General features: G+C 39.5%; 3 protein-coding genes across 3 annotated transcripts in view; 2 read left to right on the top strand and 1 right to left on the bottom strand.

The window, feature by feature from the left end:
• The first annotated feature begins 332 nt into the window (after positions 1 to 332).
• LOC108883077 (MANSC domain-containing protein 4) lies at positions 333 to 3,580 on the top strand. The gene is given in 4 exon segments (XM_018675950.2): positions 333 to 728; positions 885 to 1,019; positions 1,856 to 2,088; positions 2,090 to 3,580. Coding segments are annotated over 4 exon segments (1,242 nt in total). The 5' UTR covers positions 333 to 508; the 3' UTR covers positions 2,744 to 3,580.
• A 107-nt stretch (positions 3,581 to 3,687) lies between these two features.
• Positions 3,688 to 10,914, bottom strand: mrps35 (mitochondrial ribosomal protein S35). The gene is made up of 8 exons (XM_018675952.2): positions 10,755 to 10,914; positions 9,855 to 9,904; positions 9,487 to 9,654; positions 8,515 to 8,575; positions 8,230 to 8,369; positions 6,456 to 6,565; positions 6,279 to 6,348; positions 3,688 to 4,197 (listed from the first exon to the last, which is right to left on the bottom strand). Exons 1-8 carry the CDS (start codon positions 10,885 to 10,887, stop codon positions 3,928 to 3,930), a joined length of 1,002 nt encoding a protein of 333 aa, XP_018531468.1. The 5' UTR covers positions 10,888 to 10,914; the 3' UTR covers positions 3,688 to 3,927.
• Positions 10,915 to 15,199: 4,285 nt separating this feature from the next.
• Positions 15,200 to 22,868, top strand: part of kcnq1.2 (potassium voltage-gated channel, KQT-like subfamily, member 1.2) — a 149,545-nt gene continuing 141,876 nt past the window's right edge. The window contains exon 1 of the mRNA XM_018675946.2: positions 15,200 to 15,831. Within this exon, the coding sequence (XP_018531462.1) occupies positions 15,332 to 15,831 (500 nt within the window). The 5' untranslated portion in view covers positions 15,200 to 15,331. The remainder of the gene's footprint in view (positions 15,832 to 22,868) is intronic.

The following is a 22,868-nucleotide window of genomic DNA, read 5'->3' as shown; positions in this document are numbered from 1 at the left end:
TTTTTTACCTAAGAAATCATCTGATTTTCCTCAAAATGATCCTATCCACACATACATAGAAGGGGACAAAATAATAGTAACACTTAACTGTGGTTGAATTTAACCTCACTGCAAACCACAATTTTTGACCTTGGAAACAATAGATTTTTCCAGTTTCTATTTACAAGGTCAACAATGAACTTTCATAACTTACCACAACCATGCCATGCAGAAGTGAGGCTGCTATGGGAGAAAAGGGAGGCCCAACCTAGTGTTAGTATGGTGCGCCTAACACGGTGCTCGGTAAGTCTGTATAACTGCCATGGCACAGTTTGGACGCCTTACGCACGGCTGGGTCTCCACCTCCTCCAGGTGCGTAGCTGTGACTCACCTGGAGAGGGACTGGTACCAGTAAAACCAGACCACTGGCTCCACTTCATACCTGTCAACTCCTAGTAATCAGCCTCCCAGACATGTCGATGCTTTGCCCAGATTGTAATTTAACATGGTCTGATTTACATTACGCGCAATGAATGTCACATGGGGTTTGCTGACGGTATTGAGTGTGGTGTGCCACACTGAGTCGAGGTGCTCGCCGACATCTTATTATAAAAACTGCTGGATTCGACGTTTCCCGGGGATTTTCATCGATATCGAGGAGTCTCAGAGGAGAGGAGCGCAGCTTTTGAAGTATTACCAAGAGGAGACCGCGCTGAAATGCAGCCGCACCTGTTGCCTCACGAGAAACTGTGAGTATAACACTTCTTTACCAGCGTGATAGACCCACAAGAATTGAACTATGCATTGACGTTCTATGCCTTTTCGATCATTTATAACTGTACATTATGCCTCCACTGATCCTCTACACACACATTCCACATTAATTGTCGCCTTGACTCTTACAGTCTCCTGTAACCTGGCTATATTTCACTACGATACCACTCAAGAAAACGTGAACTGCTTCCACCTGCACTGTCCAACACTGGAGAGCTGTATTCTCAGTCACAGGGGCAACGTTGTTCTGTACAATATCACAAAGGGTAAGTAAGTGGGTTCTAATCAATAATAAAACACTGAGAAGTTTTTCCCCTTAGTATTCTAAACCAAACTTATACAGTCTGGTTATATGTGTATATATTTCAAAATACATCTCCCTATATACATAGCAACTAAAACTGGAGCCTGAAACATGCAAAAAAGTACTCTTAATTTTGACTATAAGATACAAACTAATTCTGCTGTAGCCTATTATTACTTTTAAACCTAACAGTAGTGGAAAGTAAGTAAGTAGTAGATTTAATTAATAACAGAGTATTTTGAGTTACTTGTAGTTTGCTTCAGTATTCCCATTTTCTGCCACTTTATACTTTTATTCCACTGCATTTCAGAGGTAAATGCCGCAGTTTTTACTGGTTACTTTGCAGAGTCAGATTTTGCCTACAGAGCATGTGCTCATCCTATCAAACATCTGTTAAAAACTACCCAGCATTAGTTAAATTTATCACCAATTTGACCAACTGCAATCATATAACATAATATATAATAGTACAGTACTGATAGGGGCAATTTTTTATGTACATAAAAGTTTTTTCACTTCTGATACTTTGAAGAGCACTGCAGTGTACTTCAAAAGTACACTTAGAAGTATCAAAAGTACTTGTTTACTTTTACAATTTTAATTGTAGGACTATTTCCTCAGTATGATATTGCTAAATTTACTTAAGTTCTGATTAATTCTTCCACTACTGAGACCCACAACTACTGCTACTAATAATAATAATAACAGCAAAAACAGTTCTTAATCTTTTTAATTAGTAAAGCCGATATGTTTTTTTTTTTAAAAAAACAACAACTAATGAATCTCTTCATGTCCCAGGAGTGGATCCCGATCTGCTGGTGTTTGGAAAACACTTCACCTCCAATGTACGTGTGTTACCCCACCACTACGGTCGAGTCAACGCCTCAGAGCCACTGCCTTCAGACAAGCGCCAGTTCATACATCCACCTCCACCTGCTGTCCTGCCTCTAACGTCTGCACCAACAGTTAAACCCACCACCACAACCAGCAGAGTGCTCACCACCACCCACCACTTCCACCTCCATAGCCTTTGCTGCAGCCACTACGCTGCAGAGCACCAGCCAGCCTGCAACAATCTCCACAACTGTAACTGCATTGTCTTCCACTTCAGCTGCTCCTTTGACAGTCCTGGGAAACCATGCGCAAACAACAGCCCCAACAACCACCTCCACCATTTCTCTTGCACCCAGCTTTACTACATCTCCTTCATCCACCTCAGCTGCCACCCTCGACCGTTACAATCCAGAGACGACTCCTGTCTTTTCTACCACAACCACACGGCCCTCCACATCCATCCCCACCTACCCCACCACCTTCTCTCAGTCAGCCACCGACCCTCCAACCTCCATAGCCCTCATGGGCAACATAGAGAGCAGCAAGCAATACCCCAATGACACCCAGGGCAGCCTAGGGAGGAACCACACTGCAGGCAGTGAGGAAGGCCAGGGAGTCAGCGGAGAGGACACCTTAGGCGGGTTGGGACCCGGGTGGCACGTAGCTGCCCACACCTTGCTGGTAGCAGTGGCCATCTGTATCACAGTGCTGCTGAGCTGCTGCTGCTCCATCCTGCTGGTTGTGAGCTGGAGGGGTCAGAGGAAGAGGATGGGACGCTACCAAACATCATGGAGAGGGAAAAGAGGCTCCATGCGTCTGATTAAGTATGTGCTGGTCCGAGAGAGCTCCTGAAAGAGGATCCAAGGAAAAAAAATGACAACTAACATGTCTCTTTTGTTTACATTGATTTTATGAATGAATGAATCCAGAATTAAAAGACATTTGATCTAAATTAGTGTTTTTACCATCATATTTTTGTAAAACATCAATTTTCACACACTGCATTACTCAAATTGCAGATATGGCTTTATATTGCTTTATTTTGAGCAGATAGGGATGGAAATGTAGTTACTGTCAACTGATAGAGTGAGGCTGAAATACTGTATATTTACACTGAACAGGCAGCGGTATTTTATGGTGTAGATCTGATTACCAAACACATTTCTGCCATGATTTTGGTTTCATTTTTGACTCAATGACTTTTGACAGAAGACCCAAATTCACCCAAATGTATTTGACCACAGCAATTTGCCTGGAGAAAGACGATATGATGTACGTTTGGCTGACCTATATTCTGATGCACTTCAGTGAGTTTAAACTGATGTTGATGCCAAACCTCAAGAACATTCGCCAGTTGTCTACACTGGTCTTAAGTGGGACTTGGGTGTTTCCAAGCAAAAAAGAAAAAAAAAAAACTGCAATAATTCAAGGATTGTTCAGATTGTCAACAATGTGTTGTCCTTTGTGAGGCTAGAGGAGGACTACCTTTTGCCTCATGGCCTTTGGTGTTTAACCCTCCCGCAGTTGAGAACACCTCTCAGTGCATTGGGTTTCTCCTGACCTAAAAGTGGACCACAGACCAAACCTCTTTAGGAAGGGTGAGGTACTTTTCAACGGTCTGCTGCTGAAAGCATCCTTTCACTGGGGTCCCACTCCTCGATCTGACAGTAAAGAGAGTGGGACGGGAGCTCAAGTTGGGCTAGGAACTGATCTCAATGAGGCTTTTATTACATAAAAGCTTTTACCTGTCATGCACACAAACGTTCAATTTTCCAACTTCAAAGACAGAACACTAATTAATAATAGAAAACATCAGACTTTTATTTTTGTATTAAAGACAGCATTGTGCACCTAATAGGACAGCAGATTAATTTTGGAAAATAAATACATTAGTTGAGGAACAGTAATAATCTACAGTAATACTCTTGCTTTTGTTACTGGTATGCAGATGTATCTGAAATGTATTTAAAATGCTTTTGTAGATTTTGTTGCTCTTGGTCTGTCTTCATGTAAATACATTTGTACATTAAGCTATATCACAGGTTGAGTACTTTCTTGACAGCCTCTTTGTACTGAAGCACGCTGCTCTCGCTGTCTCCCTCATTCTTCAGCCTTGTGACTGAGTCCTTGTACTCCTGCACCTCTTTTCTTCCCAGCAGCTGCTCTCGCACTTCATTGCCTTCTCCTTCCCCGGCCACTTTCATGCGCACTAACATATCCAAGATATTTTTTTGGGACGGGCTGTCCTCCCAGCTATACTCCTCCATGTCTTCCACGGTCTTCTCAGCCTCCCAGGCTTCTACTTTCTGAGGAATGACAAAAACAGAGCATCTGTTACCTTTATATGCAGATGGAAAATTTACCCAACTTGACTGAAAACAGGGTAATGCATAGCATTAGATTTTAACTGTGTACATTTCATTAAGCAGTATGTTTATGATAATCTTTTGAGTTTCAGGCTAGGCCTCTAATTTGGAACACAGTATGGCAACAGATGTAAAATATGAGGGGTCCTTGGTCACCCCTCATCCTGTCTTTGATGCTCCTCTCACAGAGATAGTATTTCTCCATATGTAGTGCTCTGCTTGCTGCCTGTCTAGCTGTCATCACGTTCCCTGGAGAACAATAGGCTCCACTGTGCAGCAGCTTTAAGCTGAGTAGCGACAGAACCTCAGCTCCGCTGCTCTCCAGGTGTTTGAGGTTAATGACCATCATTATGGCTATACATATCAGATCAGCATAACATCCCGTCTGGATCAGGTCCAGGCCCTAGGTGAGTGAAGAGCATTGGATACCTGGGAATAGACCAGTAGCTTCCTTTGAAATAATAAAGACTGACTAAACTGAGTACTTTTGGATCAAAACATTTTCAGCATGTCTTGCTGAAATGAAGGATCTGTATTATCCTCTTACACTTAGTTTATAATGTGATTTTAAAACAGAAATGCATCCATCACTAAGTAGTCTGAGTATTTGATAACTTGCCCATAGACAAATGGCCACCTGTTTTCCCAATTGAGTTTATGTTCCTGCCAAATAGCATTTATATTTTCAGTGAGGGAAAAGTGACAGGTGTTGGGCATGAAAGGCAACAAGAGGAGGCAGAGTGCCTCTAGTGGTAAACGTCCCTTCATGCTGGAAGCAGCTTTGAGCAGTCAGCCCCAACGCTGGCCTAGATTAGCACACACTGGAATTAGCAGAGAAGGCTGGTCTCCCTGAGTGGGGAGATAAAAATCACCTCAGTGGCTACAAACAATTGATCTCTTTGTGGGCTAGCATTACAACCTGAACGCTATGCCACTCTCACAGCTTCCACAAGCCTGCTGGACAAGCACTGTGCCTTCCATTGTGTGTCCAAAAGGGCAACGGACAGTGTTCTGCCTCCTGGCTTGGACACCTTTCCCAGCTGAGAGATTTTCTTTTAATGTGAGTAAGCCATGACGGGGGCGGGTGGGCTCCTAAAGGCAGAGGTTGCGCAACAGGGGGAGTCGCTTTCTTTTATGTGGCTGGCTGCAAATTCATGCGATCAGCGCCCAGGCTAATGACCTGGTGGCAGACTTCACTGATGTGGCATGGTTGGCTTAATGCAAATGAGTATCAGGGTCAACACCTGATAGGGGAGTCTGTTCCCCTCATCTGTGGGGAAATGTCAAATGGACAATGCTGCTGTTTGCCATCCCTCTGCCCATTCAACTCTGATACCTCCCTAATGGGCTTAGTCTCTCAGATCGCAGAGCAAGATGGACAAGAATTCCTCTGGTAAAAAGTACTGTGCCACTGCGCTAGCAGGATGTAAATGTCACAGAAGACGCAGATGAAGGGGAAAAAAATATTTGCTGATTTTCTTAAAAATGCGCTAATGCTAACACCACCCCGTAAAATTACAGCAGGGATCATGTTCTCCATTGATTTACATAATACATCACAATGCTACAATGTATAAGATCAGCCATTGTTTGAGGTCAGATGCATCACGCATCTGACCTCAAACAACCCTCTCAAAGGGTACTTCAGTACAAGTAATGCCAAAGAGCAACCAGCCTTTAAATGAATGGATACTTATTGAAAGAAAGGTCTGTAAACAAAAAGAGAGACTGAGGAAAAGGCCAAAGTCACAGGAGACCTGTGATGAGTGTGGACAGAGAACAGGCTCAGGTGTCTCAGCTAAACCCCTGGTAGAGCTGGTTAGGAGTCAAGGTAGGAGCTGAAGATCGATCTTTGAATGGGCTGTCTCACACAGTCTGACATTTAGACTTTTGTAATACCTTATTAATCACTGAGAATTCTTTCTCTCTCTGGTCACTGTAACTGATGTATCTGTCTGCTTGAGCTTCAGTCAGTCAGGTTTAGTGGACACAGCTGAGTGGAGAAAAAAACTACTACTCACCCAAGACTCATGGTAAAGGACAGTTAGCAGGTACATGGCATAGTCATAATTCTGTTGTTCGAGTGGGCAGCTGGAAAAGAGAGGGAGGAAAAGAAAAGCGAAGAGATTTAAGGGCATTTGTTGATATTTCCTCACTTTATTATTAGATACACCGAACTCTAAGGAGGCAGTGTTTACCTGTTGGTTGTGATGGTGAGAACATCAGTATCTTTGCAGTATCTCTCCCCAACAAGTTTGACCATTTTCTTGCGTGCATGGTCATCCAGATTCAAGCTGGACAGCTTTACCTGTGTAGGCAAAGATTATCATAGGAGGAACATAAATAATCAGAAATCATTTAGGCAGTTTTCCACATAAGGCCATAGGATGGATACATTATCAGCATGTAAAGATAAATACACAATGGCAAAAAGATTAGCACAGAGGTGATTGAATGCTGAACTCTCTCTCTTGGCTGCATACCTATCTCTTTAAATACACAAACAAAGGACAATATTTGTATTTTTACCTATACAGAGCTTTGACTGTGTTGATTAAAATACCATGCTTTTTACAGATGAAATCACAGAATTCATGCTGTGGCCCAGAGTAACCTCTAAGCCTCTTGTAGAGAAGATACTGGGAAAACAACAGATTATTCCTTGATTACATTGCATTTCATGGCTCTGACTTATACGATTTATACAATGCAGAAATGCATTTATAGATAATACAAGGTACATGTGTATGGATTCTATGTACTTAACTTTTAAGAGACAGTTAAGTCTCTTAACCCATGTGTGTTTCTGGATCAATCCATGCCACAGATTTTGTTTCCAGGATTTTCCTCAGTCTCTGTCATCAAAATAACTAAAGGCAACCCTATGGTGTATGCTCGTCATTCAAACATTGAATCAGTTTTTATTAAGTGAAAATGGGGGCTTGGTCCATTTGCTCTGGACTCGGAACCTAACTGTGTGAGATTTGCTCTCCAATCTCTCTTCCTGCCTAATCCACTAGGATTAATGTCTGAATAATTCCTACCTTGCTGATATAATCTAAGGCAAAGTGTTGGTGGAACAGATGGCTGATGATTAATGGTAAAAATGACACATTTCCAACTTTACAAATGTGTCAAAAACAGCTGAAGTTCCTGAATGTCTGGGCTGTAAGGCAGGGCTTCTACTGACATGTTTGAGAGTGAAAAAGCCTGAGCAATTAACTTGTGTAATAATGTGGCCACATCCAAGAAACAAAAACAGTATTATTACTCACATATGAAAAAAACAGCATAAGAAAATAGTTTTTTGCTTTGTTTTGCCCTTTATATTATCCTATTCAACTGAAAAACAAAGCCAACATTATTACTGATGTGGAGAATGTCTGAATTGAGTTCCTACATGAATCTTAAGTGTGTGTCTTCTTTTTTATGGACTGTGCCTGTTTCATGTTTTTATGTGTTTACATGTATTCACTCTGGTCTGTGAGGAGGATTGTATATCTATGGATTAGTGGTGGTAGTGGGCGGATTAAGAGGAATATTAAAATGTCTCAACAAATGCGTCAATGACAAATGTTTTGTTTCTTCTTTCTGAGAAAATATGAAGTTGCTAAAAAAAACACTTTTCCAAAAAACTAAGAACCAAGAAACTAACACAAGAACAACAATAGAGCCTCAGCACATGCTTATATACAAAATTATTCTATAGGACTAATCTCTGCAGACTTGATGGCATCATTTCTTAGGTTTGAGGTCAATGGACAATGAACAGGTCTCTATATAAGTCACAGGCACATGATGTCAGCTGGTGATTATGCATCTCTGTAAATCTCTAATCTCATTTCTCATGTCATATTTCTCCACACTTGACTTTCTATACACTGACAGAACAGAGTTAAAAGTCAGTGTCCTCAAGTAAAAAATTCAGAATAGAAAGTGAAATAAAAAAATTGTGTAGCAAGAGAAACTCACTTTGAGATGAACGACACGAGCTGAAGGGTTTCTGACAGACAGGCCAGCAGACACGTAGTTTGTGCTTTCTACTTTAATGGGGAAGTGCTCGTTGCATTTAGCATCTGTGTCCAAGGCAGATGGCCACTCTGTACAGAATTCTGACAGCAGGTAAAGACAATTTTAAATATGCGAAACACGTGTGTTTATTTGTTTTAAAGTAATTGCCGTTTTATTACAGTAGCTTCTGACCAATGCCACAAAATAAGAAATAGCTTTCTCTTCACAATAAAATGAAGAACTTACGTTTCAGAGCCTCACAGTGTTTCTTGATGGCTGTTGGTGTCAAATGCAGAAAGTTTGGTATCTGAAAGAGATTAAGAGTGATAGGTTACGTGAACGTTAAAATGCAGAACTGCTCATGCAACAAAAATCTGAAAATATGCAGCAGTTTTAATATCTCTCCATCACTAGATTAGTTCAAAATTCACTGGTTTTAAAGGGCATGGTGACCAAAGTCTAAATCTAAATCTATCCTTTATATAATTATACAAATACATACATTTCAAAAATACATTTCTCATAGGTCACAATATTGGCTTGTGTATGGATGGAAAAAACATCTATGAGTTATGCTTTAAAAAGTAACCTACATTATATATATACATATACTAACATTACATACATATTATTCATTTCATGTGCAGAGGCACGGCAGTTTAGCCTGTCGTGGCAGAGTGAGAGAATGAAATCATATTTTTTGGCTGCACTGCAGAGTTCCAGCTGTGGCGGGTGAAAGTGGTGAATCTGCAAGTGGCTCAAGTCCAGATGGAGCAGCTGGTGTCTGGACACAGCAGCTCAGTAATCCGGGCACAGAGACAGGGCCATCAGAGTCATGCAGCAGAGCAAAATAGTGCTCTATCAGTGCTGCAGGAGCACTGCCCTGCTACAATTAACTCAGCTAGTCATAATGAATACTACGAGGTAAATGCTAAGATATACAGATAGCTCACAACAGACACAGCCCACAGTCAACTGTATGTGGCCAAGTTTAGTCTGTAGAAGCTCTTAATCAGTTTGAATTATGTGCAAATAGCCATAAAGCTTAATTTGATGTCTAATACATAAGCATTTATAGTCCTTATTTATTTATCTAATGGAAACTGCATATTTATGTAATCATCGAATTTCTTCTTTAATATCTTTTAACTGCAACCAGCCGTGTCTGTTCACCTTTAGTTCTTATCCTGTGACCTAATGTAAGTTATTGGGTCTGACCTTGATTAGCTCCAGGTTGCCTTTCTTCTCTGGAGGAACGCCTCCCTTCACTGGGTAGCCCATCCTCACAGGCAGGGGGACAGCGTTTGCCTTGAAAGGGGCTGCTACTGGATAAACTGCAGTCCAGTCCTGATCCACCGCCATCTTTTCTGTCCTGTGCTGCCCTTCCTGATTCCCCAAAGCAAAGATGACAAAGAAAGCTTTATCAATGAAAAAAAAACAAACAAAAAAACCTCACCATGACAAATTCATTCATGGATATCATTAACATTTATGACAGTAATCTCATAAATTTCCTGTTTCATCAGAAAATGCATACATCTTTGTTAAATATAGCCTTGGGGAACAGACAAATGCAGCACACTTACTTCTCTCTTGATTCTTTTGTTAAAGGATCCTTTTCCACTTCTAAGAGGGCCTGAAATTTAAGATATAATTACCTTTAGCCACACACATATTCACTTTTTTAATGTGCAAAATGTTAACGTGGTAACAGTTTTTAAGTTCTACGATGTGTACAATATACAATATATGATGTACAATATATGATGAATTAGAACTATTAGAATTAAAATAGGTTGATTTTTTTAATTATTATTTTTTGTCATTGAGTCATTTTACACACAAACATGCCAAGCATTCACCAAGTTGCAGCTCTTTAATCATGAGTATTTGTTTTGCTTTTAGTCTTTGTTGTTTATTATAGTTAACTGGATACATTTGGTTTTGTGGAGTGAGACCACACAGGTGATTTGATGCCATCACTTTAAACTTTAGTAAACTGTAAGTTTACTAAAGTTTAAAGTTTACTGATTTTAAGATCGAGCAATTAAGTCAGTTAAACAAGAAAATAATCAGGAGTTTCACTAATTTAATATAAAACAATAATTGTTAGCTGTAGCTGTGTGATAAACTCTCTATACTGTAGTTCTTTTAGATTGCATCCCTTCTCTAGAGACTGTATCTTAATTTCTCGTCTCATTCTGTGGATGACGGTAAATAATGATGGGAAAACAGAAAATGCCATCCAGGTAGTGACATAACAGACCAGCAGTTACGGGAGAGCGATTACTATAGTCGCACGTGATTTTGCACATATAACTAGTTTGTCATCCAAGTTTGAGAGACACTCGTAACTACAGAGGTACATCACTGTTAGAGGACAGGAGGAAGCTGATCTGGCCTTGGTAACAGCATTTCAACCAGCTAGCTTAGCGTGCAGCTGTGGTTCTTCTGAATCATCGTGAACTAGCGACGATAAAACTCACCATTCATTCGAGCAGTAAACTTCACAGGCAAAGCCGTCGCGTACGTGACCCTGCTCACTAATGTCTGACGTCCAAGGCCAGGAACATTTATTCGACCTAGGCACAGAAGTGCCTTGCTTGTGTGTGAAGCCATGTTTTCCCAATGACTACGGAAGCCAGCCAGGGGACAAAAGACGAGAAAGGCGAATGGTTTAAGTTAGCGCAGTGAGTGTTTAGTGCCTCCTACAGGTGAAAGCAGGTGTCGAATCATAGATCATCAAGGCAGGATTGATACTCTCTAGTCAAAACCTAGTTTTAAGAACCGGAATTGTTTCAACCTATGTTGTATATGATCTGTTTATTCCATGTGTTTTATCAGATAGTTTCATTTTTTGTAGTAAATAACACGAAGAAAGCCCTGGGTAAGGTATTAAGTATTATTCCATCAGAGAGTTCCTTGGCTGCAACCAACAATTAGGCTATTTTCATTGTCAATACACCTGACAGTTTTGTTCTTTAATAATCGATTGATTGTTTAATGTATAAATATCAGAACGTAGCAGAGAAGAAAATACACATTATTCCATGACAACAGAGCGAACACAAATTTTCGCTTTTTGTGACCAACAGTTAAAATACAAGCAAGTTGAGTTTTTGTTGTTGTTGTTGTTGTTTGTATTTTTCCTTTAACAAACTTATTGTTTGTTTCTAATGAATTTTCGCTCAGATAATAGATTAAACAATAAATCATCTCACTCCCCCAGGAGGTTAATCTAACTGTGCAACTCATGGGGTATGATAGGATATAATTCAAGCTGAGGTAATACGTTAATAGAGAAATATTAAAATGAATGACAACAACCCTTCTTCATCTGTGTTTACACACTGGTGTATTATCTGTATCCACATGTGACCAGCGGCTCTGCCAGCTGCTGCTTTTTGAAACATGTGGTGCGTTCAAAAACCCTCGTAAAATCGAAGTTTCAAAACAAGCTTTGCCCTGTGGTTATACTCCCTGAAAACACTCCCACGGCAGCATAAGCGAAGTCTTGTTTTCGGGTGAAACCGGTTTGAACACACTTAAAAATGTGTATGGTATTCTGTGTTGTTTTTACACAGTTCACTACATTTGAAGGGGTGGCGGGAATATTGGACCTAAGTGCAGATATTTATTCAGGTAAAATGACCTTTAGGAAGAGTCTGCATGTTGGGTAAGTTTGCAAAGAAATTTGCCTGATTTTTTGTGTTGTGGTTGGCCAGCAGCCAGGTTGTAGCTGACACAGATAGTTTCAGGTGGGGCTAAAACTGACTGGTTTTGTTTTCTCTTTTAAGTGCATTTGTACAACAATTTTTAAGCTACATACTCATCATGGTGCTCATATGGAAACATTACACGTGCAGACCCAGACCCAGTTAGAAGAAATCATGCCAAAGTGAACGACTGGGCTAATCAGTTAATCAGGGCAATAAGTAGCTGCAGACTCTTTGACCCTTCACCTATTGCCTGGGCCCAGGTGTCCTGTCTATCAGTTATTGCGTGGTAATTTGAACATTAAACATAATGAGGGCTCACAAAACTAGATTTCCCCTCATGTTATTTAATATTATACCTTAGTATTGCAAATTCCTATAAAATAATCGCAATTAATCAAATTATGGTGCTTATGCATTGCTGTTTGCAGCTATCTCAGTAAATCTGAGGCTTTTAGGGCCCATGAAAACTTTGCAGGGCTGATATTTGTCACAGTTTTTTTTTAAAGAAACTATATGATTACATGTAAAAAGCTAGACTAATCCGTGATTAAAGTAATTGTTGGTTTCAGTCCTACTTCAATTAGAAAACACTTAATATCAAATTTGGCACAAAATTCACTCTCTCTCAGTATTTCATATTGGCATGTATTCCTACTCTATCAGAAGTAATTATCCCAATATATATCATATTATATAAATTACTTTTTTTTCCTGCAAAACATTTAACTTCTTCCCATATGTACTACTACCCAATTTTGCATCTTGGCTTCTTGGCAATGATAAAAGATCGCCAGGGTAACACTTATTACCAAATTTTTGCTAACCCTTGAACGCAGCACTTGTCCAGGCACAAGCTGCGATGCACTTCAAAGGGACAGGTCCTGCAGGCAGCAGCCGATTGAAGACTTGTGCTTTCACTGTATTTTCGATGCCACCTGTGTTTTTGAACGCTGGAAGATAATTTCAAACTTATGTAATTAAGTTTATTTATGACTGGATCTTGTTTTCATCAAGAGCAAAAGAAAAAGAAAAAAAAAAAGAATTAGCTTTAGAGATACTTACATTTTATTTTCCTCCGATAACAACTTGAGATGTGTTTTTGGAGTTTAAGGTAAGATTTCAAACATCTTTGTGTTAAATTCTTCAAGGCCTCAGCTGCGAACAGTAGCGTTCAGCATCAATTGATGCAAATATTGACTTAACATTTGCTTGTTATGCAGCTTCATTAAACAGACGCGGACAGTGCTTTTTTGACTGATTTCAGGAGTTAAGTGTATCAGATGAAAAGAAGAAAAGTGAGGTTTTTAGTGCTAAATTGTAAGCTGAATACTAAATGTACCTCATTTATTTTACCCACGTGCGGTTATTTAATTTGTGCTATGGGTAGCATGCCAGGGTCGGTTCGGTTTAACGGAAAGTCACACAATACTCTGTAACTGTAGAGTCCCTCAGCAGCCTATGCATGTCTGACAGTTCATTGTGTGTCTCATGACTGTGTAGTTTTAAAGGTAGAAACTCTATCTACATTGGAGACAGCAGCGCATGTGGCTCCTGTCATCACTTCGTCCACAGCTGAGGACAGATATGGACGGGGGTGGCTGCCTCCAATTAACCTACCTCTCTTGTCCCATCAGACTTTTTCCGATCCATTTAGGCAACATCCGGCCATCTATCACACTACCTGCTTCAGTGTCTTTCCAGGGAAGATACTGAGTCACCTGCTTAACTTTGATACACTTTGAATATAAGTCCCAAAGGAGTAAAAGAGGGTTGGACATGGCATATGGCAAAAGTCTTTGTCAAGCTGTCATGCTGTCTAGACTAAGTTAAGGGTTCATTGCCATTTCCAAATTTATATTGCACAGTATTCAGGATGCATTCATGATTTGTGTCTCCTTTAGCACAATTTGCAATCTTGTTTTCTATACCTACTGTAAATCTTCTCCTGCCATCATAGTTGCATGTTCAGCTAGCGAACTCAATAATATCTGGTAATCACCTGGACTCACATACTTCATTACACTTATTTTCAAAGGCAAATAATGGAGGTTTTGACAATTTTGGCTTGTAACATCAACATTTTCTTGACACTTTGAATTTGTATATGTCCTTAATTAATATACTCAACTTTAACCATGATCTAACTTGACTGTAAAGACAAAAAAAAAAAAACTGAATTAAGTGAAAGACAAACCGTCATTCATGTTTGCCCACATCTTTAATCAGTCTAATTTTTGCCTGGTTACACATTGATTGAGCTTCTGTGATGATGTGACATGTTTTGTGAAACTGTTAGGAAAGGTCACATGGTAGATATAGTGGCTTAAAATTGTTTGTTGTAGGATGGTAAACAATACTGGATTATTTTGTCTAAATGGTAGCAGATTGATGCTGTACATTTGTTTTACCTTCCCAGATGGGAAACTGGGCAGGTTTTGACATCCATCAAGTGCGACGCAACAGCATGCTGTTTTTACAATAGAAAATCCTCAGAGAGAAAGCTGGCGGAAATGGGCTTGTGTGCTGACCTGTGGCTGCCACATTAACTCACTGTATGAGTCTGTTCTGGGAATATTACGTAGCTGTTATGCTTTTATTATGTTCACAGGTCAGAAGTCACGACGTAATAGCCCGTAACCATTTGCAAAAGTTCATAGAGATGTCACTATGACTTCTTAGTCACAAATGGCAATCCCCTCTTTTTTCCTTTCCTTTTTTTAGCTTTAAAAACAAACCATGGCATCATACATTCTGTAGATATATCTTAGAGCCAGAAGTAGGACTGTTACACAATGAAAAGCCCTTAGCATCTGTGAATTAAGTACAACAGGTCTCTGATCCACGTATGGCTTCAGTTCAAAAGTAACATGCTGAAGGGAACCACTTTCAGCATTTGCCAGATTCTAATCTGATGACATTTGTGAAGTAAGGATATTTTTTCTGCTAGACTGTTCACATAAAGACAGTCACTTCCAGTAACACTGACAATGTCAAAACTTTCAACTTTTTAATGTCTTTTTTGACAACCTTTGAAAGCATAACACAATTACTTGTATTAAAGCAGTGTAATGGTTGTTCAGCAAACTAAGCTGTGTCCATGTCTTGTATTTTTCATGGGGATTTCAGTCATACAATCTCTGTGATCATGTCACTTCTTCCTCTGCAGGTATGGACACACTCAGCCGCTCAGCAGAGAGAGCGGGGTAACTAGTCATGCCTAGCTAGGTGTCTTATCCTGCTGGACTCCACTCTTCTACCTGGATCTTGGTAACAATCTCCAGAACCTTACACAATTTTCAAGTCTCCTTTGGCCCTCTCTGAACTGGACCATCCTGCGGGGCAACATGGGGGAAAGACGGGCTCGCTCCTTCCACATGACATGCCACGTCCAGCGCGACTATGGCAGCAGGTTGGGGAGCTCCTTCATAGGTTGTCGTCCCAATGGATATGCCAGCACAAGTCTCAGCCTCAGCTTGGACCAGGAGATGGATGCTGACCTTGCAGCCTCCACTGGCACTACAACCAGTAGCGCTGCCCTACGGGCTCCTTCACTTGACAGAAGCCACTACTCTCCTGTTTCACTGGAACTAGACCCCACAGCAGTGAATAATGGATCAGGCATTCCCTGCTGTCCGCCAGCAGACACAAAGGACCCAGAGCTGCAGATGATACACAGCCAGCCCTCTATCACCTCTGTTCCACCACCTCTCCCTCGTTCGAGCTGGCTGAACCACCATCAAAAGGATTTCCACAGCCCTTACATCAAGACTAGCATGCAGGGGGATGTTTACAACTTCCTAGAGAGACCTGCTGGACTGAAATGCTTCCTCTACCACTTCCTTGTGTGAGTACCTGTCTGGCTCTGTGTATACTGATTTCAGTACAGACTTCAGGTCACTTTGGCAGCAGTGCAGAATGAGCAGACATCCTTACAGGTGACCATAGAGGTTGACAAGCTCACTTTGAGCTCAAAAGGCTGAATTATAGTAAATAAATGCAGTTAAGAGCGATGAGGGAAAACATTCTCCCTAAACACCATGCAAAATAAAGTCTTAAGCACTTACTTAAAGAAATATATCTGGTTTATACAAACTTTAGGAAACTAAGTAAATCTAATCATAATGAGGTTTAACTTTTATATCAGCACTAAAGGCTGTTAAAAATTAATCCAACAGACAACTTGAGTAACTGACTCACACAAGTCTGTGTGGTGTCTCTGTCAGCTCCAGTCTCTTTCTCGTTAATTACATCTAGTACAGCTCCTTCCAGTATTATGTTCTGGTTCCCAGTAACAGAATGAGAGGTGTCTGTGGCCTGCTAGCTGTCTGTGGTTGCTTTAAGATAACCTAACAGAAGCAGGTCAGTACGATCTGGTCAACCACACCTCTGGCCTTGATGAGCTTGGTCTTTTCTGCTCTTCCATACTGTCAGCAACCTCATGCATGAAACATAGAGCTGCCTTCTTGATGCTGCTAACCTGACCTGCTGGAGGAGCACGCTGACCTACTGTTAAAACATAACTTGCATGAGTCATTTTATTAATGGCCACTCAGGAACACTGTCTTTCCTTTGTTGGTGTTTATATGCTTTGACTGTGATAAAACTGGAATGTTTTAGCATGGTGTAATATTTAATTTTAGTGTATATTGTATTAAATTGCAGGTAGAAACCATGTGTCATTTCACATTAGTCATATATTCTGTAAAAAAACAACAAAACAAGATATAGTGTAAATACGTTAAATAAGCTGAAATAACCGCTTGATATCTAAGTAATGTATCAAAAAATCTAAGTTAAATTGAACCTTTTAAACTCTACCCTATGCTGGTTAAGGCTTTCATTCAAGTGTATTCAGCACATTGGCTATTAAAGTCTGAAAATAATCAAGTTATGAGTATCTAGAATGAATAATAGGATGATGGAAAGATACATTTTAAGTGATGAAAAACAATTTTCAGTGTTGTGACAATGTAAAAAGTGCACTGTAGTGGTTAGCTTGCCCTTTTCTTGGAAATTTATGTCATGGCCAAGAATACTGCCTAACATGTAAATAAAAACTCTTCTGTGGTTTCTGAAGTATCCCACAATTTAGTCCCAGACATCATAGTAAACCCTGAGTTCATGGATTTAGAGCCCAGATTAGATGAAAATATGAATGATAATAATAGAAGTTCTGTTGACAGACCTCCACTGAACTCTGTTTACACTCTGAATCATGCAAAAGTGTTTTTTTTTTTTTTTAAAGAAAACTCTCTGTGGGTAATGACAGTATCATGACCTATTACTATTATTATGACCTATTACCAACTCACTTTGAAAGGGTGTTGGGAGGATTATAGTATACTATATTATAGTATACTACTATATTACTATATATACTATATTATAGTATACTATAGTTATACATGCATGCTAAATTGCATCATTAATTAGTTGAGAGGCCATATACCATGTTGTGTGTAAGAAGACCTTGGTCCTTGTGCAGTAAATAATCATGGTTTTGTGTCCTGAAGGCCAAGGGACTCCAACACATTGGGTCAAATGACTTCCATTCAGTTCGCTTCATAATAGGTTTTAAGTAAAATTCTGCACAAACTCTGTGGATGAAACAACAAACCACATACTGTATAAAGACTCTTCTGGCATGTAAAATTCTTCACAGTAGCCACTACATCTGATTACTAAGTTTCCACTGAGATTTTATCCTCAGTAGCTGCCTGTTTATGATCCTAGGTAACAATGGCCAACCCCTATAGTGTAGGGTTATAAGGGACTGATTGTTAACTTCCAGTAAAGGTAAAGAGATGAGGTGCGCTTCATATAGCAACACTTACCTATTGCAAGTGTGTGACCTTATGCAAAAGCACAAGTTTGACTGTGGCGCCTTGATACGTCCTGTTTACCCGTGCATTTTTTTAAATGTAGACACGCATCAATAGTGGTCACATACTTGTTCACAACATATAACACAGTATCTCACTTTTGGGTCATGACTCGGCTCACTCGGCAGTTCTGGCCAAGAATATGCACAATCATTTTGTTTGGCCTTCTGTGCAACTTCTGGAAACAATCTTAATGTCGTCAACCTCTGGAAGGTCCCGTTCCTCCTAAATCATCCATGATTCATACACATTTACCCCCCTCTACAGTGCTTTAACTCATTTGCCTTCAAATGATTTAATCATTTAAGCATCTAAGCCTAATGTTGAGTCATTAAAAATAGCAACTGCAGCTACCACTTTTCAGCTCTGTCTGTGCAAAATTGTGCTCGAAGAGAAGTAGAATTAGTCTCTTATTAAAATATTACCTTTATCAGTCACAGATGAATGGAAACACTGATTCTCCATTCTACTGTATGTTTGGGTGTTTCATGTGCCTTGCATTGCTGCTTATCTGTTCCAGCAGTAATTGAGGCTTTAATGTTCTCCCTTCACAGAGGAGGGCGAACTCGAGCCTGTCCTTCATTTAATATTAAACCCCTCTGACTGATCCCCGCTGACACTCCTTTAAGTAACTCTTACTTGTCGATGGCTATCGCTGGTGGCCATCTATTCTCCTGGCCTCTTTAGAGATTGGCAGTGGAGAAGGGGCACATAAAGGGTCATATGCAGCACTCCTGAGAGCCCTAATAGGCCTTCTCTAATAGGCCTGCTCTACATCAGGATGACACGCACACGCACACACACACACACACACACACACACACACACACACACACAGGTGGTTGCTTTATTCATCACTGCCTTTATTCTGCTGGAGCCAGGATGAACAGTTCCACAACTGCCAGTGCAATGTTTGCATGCAGACAGAGGCATGTGTCTAACATAAACAGATGTGAAAATATGGTCATATTGCAAAATACAATGAGGGGAAATACTATACATATTGGCTCATAAAGGCTTATACCTATCCGAAAACACACCCATCAGTGCTCCATCTGGCTGTTTCAGAACATCTGTCCAATCAACACGCAACATAATAGGATAACACACAGAATCATCAGAATAGAGATTTGACACAGAATCCATTCATTTAGATAGATTAGGATAGAACATCTGATTTAAAAGCTGGTATAGATCCAGATAATATTAGGTAGATGTTGCTCAAGATGATATTTTGAACTAATATTCAGTAATCATAGTAAGAGATAAATAAATAAAATGAAAAAAAAAAAAAAAGAATTTGTCAGTGAAAACAATTTAAACCAAAACACATAAACACATACACCAAAACTCTTTCAGGTGCTACTGTTACTATTTTGACATGGTTAAAACTCAAGTTGCTGGATTGAAAGGAAATATGTAGCCTTTAATTTTTTTTTCATGTTATTGTGACTTTATAAACTTTGTTTTTAGATAATGTGCTGAATAAAAATTAGAATTCCATCTAACATTGCAGACTTTATTTTGGGGTCTTATCCTCTCAGTGATTAAAAAAAAGGTTCATTTAAACAATTTTTAACCAGACGCATTGAAAATATGAAATGTCCAGAATGTCTAAGCCTAGAGTAGACAGACAGAAACACAAACACGCAGGCACATGTCATGCTAATGACGACAGAGTTAGGCAGAGTGGGTAGAAATCCCTTGGACTCAGGACAGCATACGTGGACATGTGTCCGAAAAGAGTCTTATGCAATGGCATGCAGACTCACCAGCACAGAGAGAACCTGGTGCAATGATCCCCTTCACGTTTGGGCCACTCCCTCTGAGTCTTTTACATAACCAAAGGGAGTAAACGTCTGTGTCCTCATGATTCCTAAATGCCCTTCTCAGACCTCAAGCAGATTACAACCATACCTCTTGGTCCTCTTATCCACAGAGTCCTGATAGTTTCTTACAGTGTGGAAAGGAGAAAAAAAGAGCTCAACTTTCTAGCTGTTAAAAACATCCCTTAAGTTTTCTTAATTATCTGTGTTTGTAATCAAAATGTCATTATCGGATAAAAGTCATTTTCACTCTAACGTTTGTAAACAGTTTGCTGTGGAGAAAGCATTGCACCTGTTTATCCTCGTGGAAATGCAGTGGGCCAGATGTTGTTTGGAATACTTGGTTCTGTTGTGTGTTTTATATTTAGACAGATTATTGAAATGGCTGTAGTGAATCCTCAGCTTCCAGGCTTTCCCCTCCATCTATGTGGAGAGGACAGAAAGGGAACCTCTTGTTGGATATCTGCTGTATGGGTCACTTCTGTTTCTCAGTTGTAAGTTACATGCACTGGGAAATATTTTTTTATTCACTTTTATTCAGCATTTGAAGACTTTAACTTCAAATATTACAAATATTTTTTGCTTTCCAACAACCATATTATTTCTCACTTAGTGGGCTACTAAATGTGTTATTTATAATTAATATAATTTTATAAAAATGTTTATCTTATTTTTTTGTACTACAAAAATGCTTCTTTTAACCAGTCAATGTTCTACATATAATAATTTAAATTTGGTGAGCTTTCCCTGTATGTTGAAAAAATATTGAATTTAAAATAGGGCTGCAACTAACTAACATTTTCATTATTTAGTAATATTCAGATTATTTTCTTGATTAATCCATTAGTCAATAAAATATCAGAAAATAGTTAAGAATGTCCATCTCAGTTTCTCAGTCTTCAAATGTCTTGTTTGTCTAACCATTAGTCTAATATATATAGATATATTCAGAATAAAAAGATGGAAATCTTAATATTCCAGTGGATGAAAACAGCATTTTTTGGCCATTTTTGCCTAATTACTCAAATTATTAATTGATTATTGAAATAGTTGCATATTATTTTTGCTGTTTAAAAACAACCTGGCCTCCCCCTCAAACTTGAGGTAAACCTTGAACCCAGATGATTGTGCAACTCTACCATCACTACATCGCCTTGGCCTTTGAATTTCCAAGGGGTGATTTGAACAGGCTTTTAAATTTATGACATTGTCATTGTACCTGTATTCTTTATAATGGTGTGAGAATCTATAACTGAACTTGACTGAGAAGATTAAGGTATTGCCCTTTGACTTTGCATGCTACTGATGCTGAATCTGACATATATTTGTTGAAGTTACTGGTTATGAATGACACTTCTACTGTTGTCTGATACCCCTCCCATCTATTTCTCTTTTTATTCATCTTACTCTCCCTCCAACCTATAAGAAGATTTACATCTATTTTCCAAGTATTTTCTGAACAAGATGATAGCTAAGCCAGGATGGAATATCCATGTTTGTGGCTGGTGGCTGATGTGGTGTAATCCACCCCTAAGCTCTTCCATGGGTGGGGGGGTGGGTGGTTGGTCCAGTAAAGAGCAAGCAGTTATGTCCAGGGAAATTTGCACGGTTTGGCTTGAAGTTTTTGGTTATGTTTAGGCACTCACTGCACTCGGTTAGGGTTAGAGAAAGACTATAGTGCAATTAAATACAGAAAATTTGGAAAGGTGATAAGCTCCTTAAGTTAGAGAAATCTCATTGTACATAATGGAAGTTAAGTCACCAAACTCACATGGAACAATTTTTTATGTGAGTACAAATATGCAGACAGTATGTACAGAGTTTATAGTTTAATTCGAATTCAGACTTAGTGCATACAGGTGGATCCTGGGCCAGATGTTTGGCTAGATGTTAAGGGAGGCATAGCATTACTGGCTTAAACAGACTTGACGGTAAGTGACAGGCTTAAATGGAAAGGTGAGAAGATTAGAGCTAATTTTTGCCAGTGGCTAAGACTTGGATATGAATTTGATCAGAAATAGTGTAGCTTTGTCTTGGTTCAAATGATGAGGTGATCAGTATTTATGTCATGCTTGAAGTGTGCATGAAAATGCAGGAATGTGTTTCATTTTTTTTTTTAGAATAAGTGTAGAGTAACTGAGAAAACTGATTACTGCTTGAGAACAGAGGTGAGCTGGGAAAGTGGGCGGGGCTATGACTATTTGGGGTCAGAAGTGAAAACAGGTGTGACTGGTGAAAAAAAAACATGGCTGATAGTAGTTAGTACTAACAGGTGGCTCAGGTTGAGAAGAACAAGAGTGATTTGGATAAAGGTAAGTGGGTGAAAGATCTTAACACTGGAGTCAAAATATTTCAAAATGTTGTAGAGATAGCTTGCTTGTTCATCTGTAAGAGTAAGCTGATGTTTACACAAACTGAATAATAAGCTGAGTAGTGCTGATTAGCATGCTCATAGCCTTGTGAGGCCTGTTGTGTCAAATGTATGCTTGGTGATGTTGGATATATCTCCATTGTTTGATGGTGGAGATAGTTTGCTTTGATGAGAAGTGGGACCTTTTAGGGTTCAAAGAGTTGTTTGCCACCCAGTGTTAGTTAGTTCTTGTTTTTTAGGGCAGTGTAGGGTGCAGGTAAAGAGGGTTGGAACATTGTTCTGGGTCACAGATATAGGGATTAATTGCTCAACCATTGGTACATAGCACCACCTTGATTGATAAATTATATATGATAATAATATTAGCATTCTGGTAACATGGGTAACTTGCCCTATAGATACAATAGCTCTCCTTTGGGTCCTCTCACATGCCTTAGAGTGAGGCCTGAGAAGGGAGTCATGTAAGGCTGAAATGAGTAGTGGATGAAATGATTAGTTAATCAGCAGAAAATTAACCACTGACTAGTTTTGATAAGCTATCACTACAGATCTGTCATTGATGGTAGACATTTGTGCCTCTCAAACATAATTTCCTTGCTGTTCTTTATTCCATATTACTGTAGACTGAATACTGTTTGTGTGTCTGTGTGCAACACAGTCTGTGATGTGTGGGTATAGTGTAGAAAGTGTGTGTATACTCTATAAATTAATGTGCATGCAGTCATCTGTAAGTGTGAACATGTCCCATTCACCTGCATTTTTCAGATTTTGTCATCCCTGCTGTCTGTATTTAGGTGACATT

Source organism: Lates calcarifer, linkage group LG10, assembly GCF_001640805.2.
Source record: "Lates calcarifer isolate ASB-BC8 linkage group LG10, TLL_Latcal_v3, whole genome shotgun sequence".
Classification (NCBI taxonomy): Eukaryota; Metazoa; Chordata; class Actinopteri; family Centropomidae; genus Lates; species Lates calcarifer.
The sequence above is the reverse complement of the archived record's forward strand: the minus strand, read 5'-3'. Positions and strand labels throughout refer to the sequence as shown.

Coding starts and splice junctions, on each gene's coding strand:
- mrps35 (XM_018675952.2), bottom strand. CDS start 10,887: ATGGCTTCACACACAAGCAAGGCACTTCTGTGCCTAGGTCGAATAAAT. Junction 6,566..8,229: donor CTCGTGTCGTTCATCTCAAA/GTGAGTTTCTCT, acceptor TTGCCTACACAG/GTAAAGCTGTCCAGCTTGAA. Junction 6,349..6,455: donor CTCACCATCACAACCAACAG/GTAAACACTGCC, acceptor TCTCTTTTCCAG/CTGCCCACTCGAACAACAGA.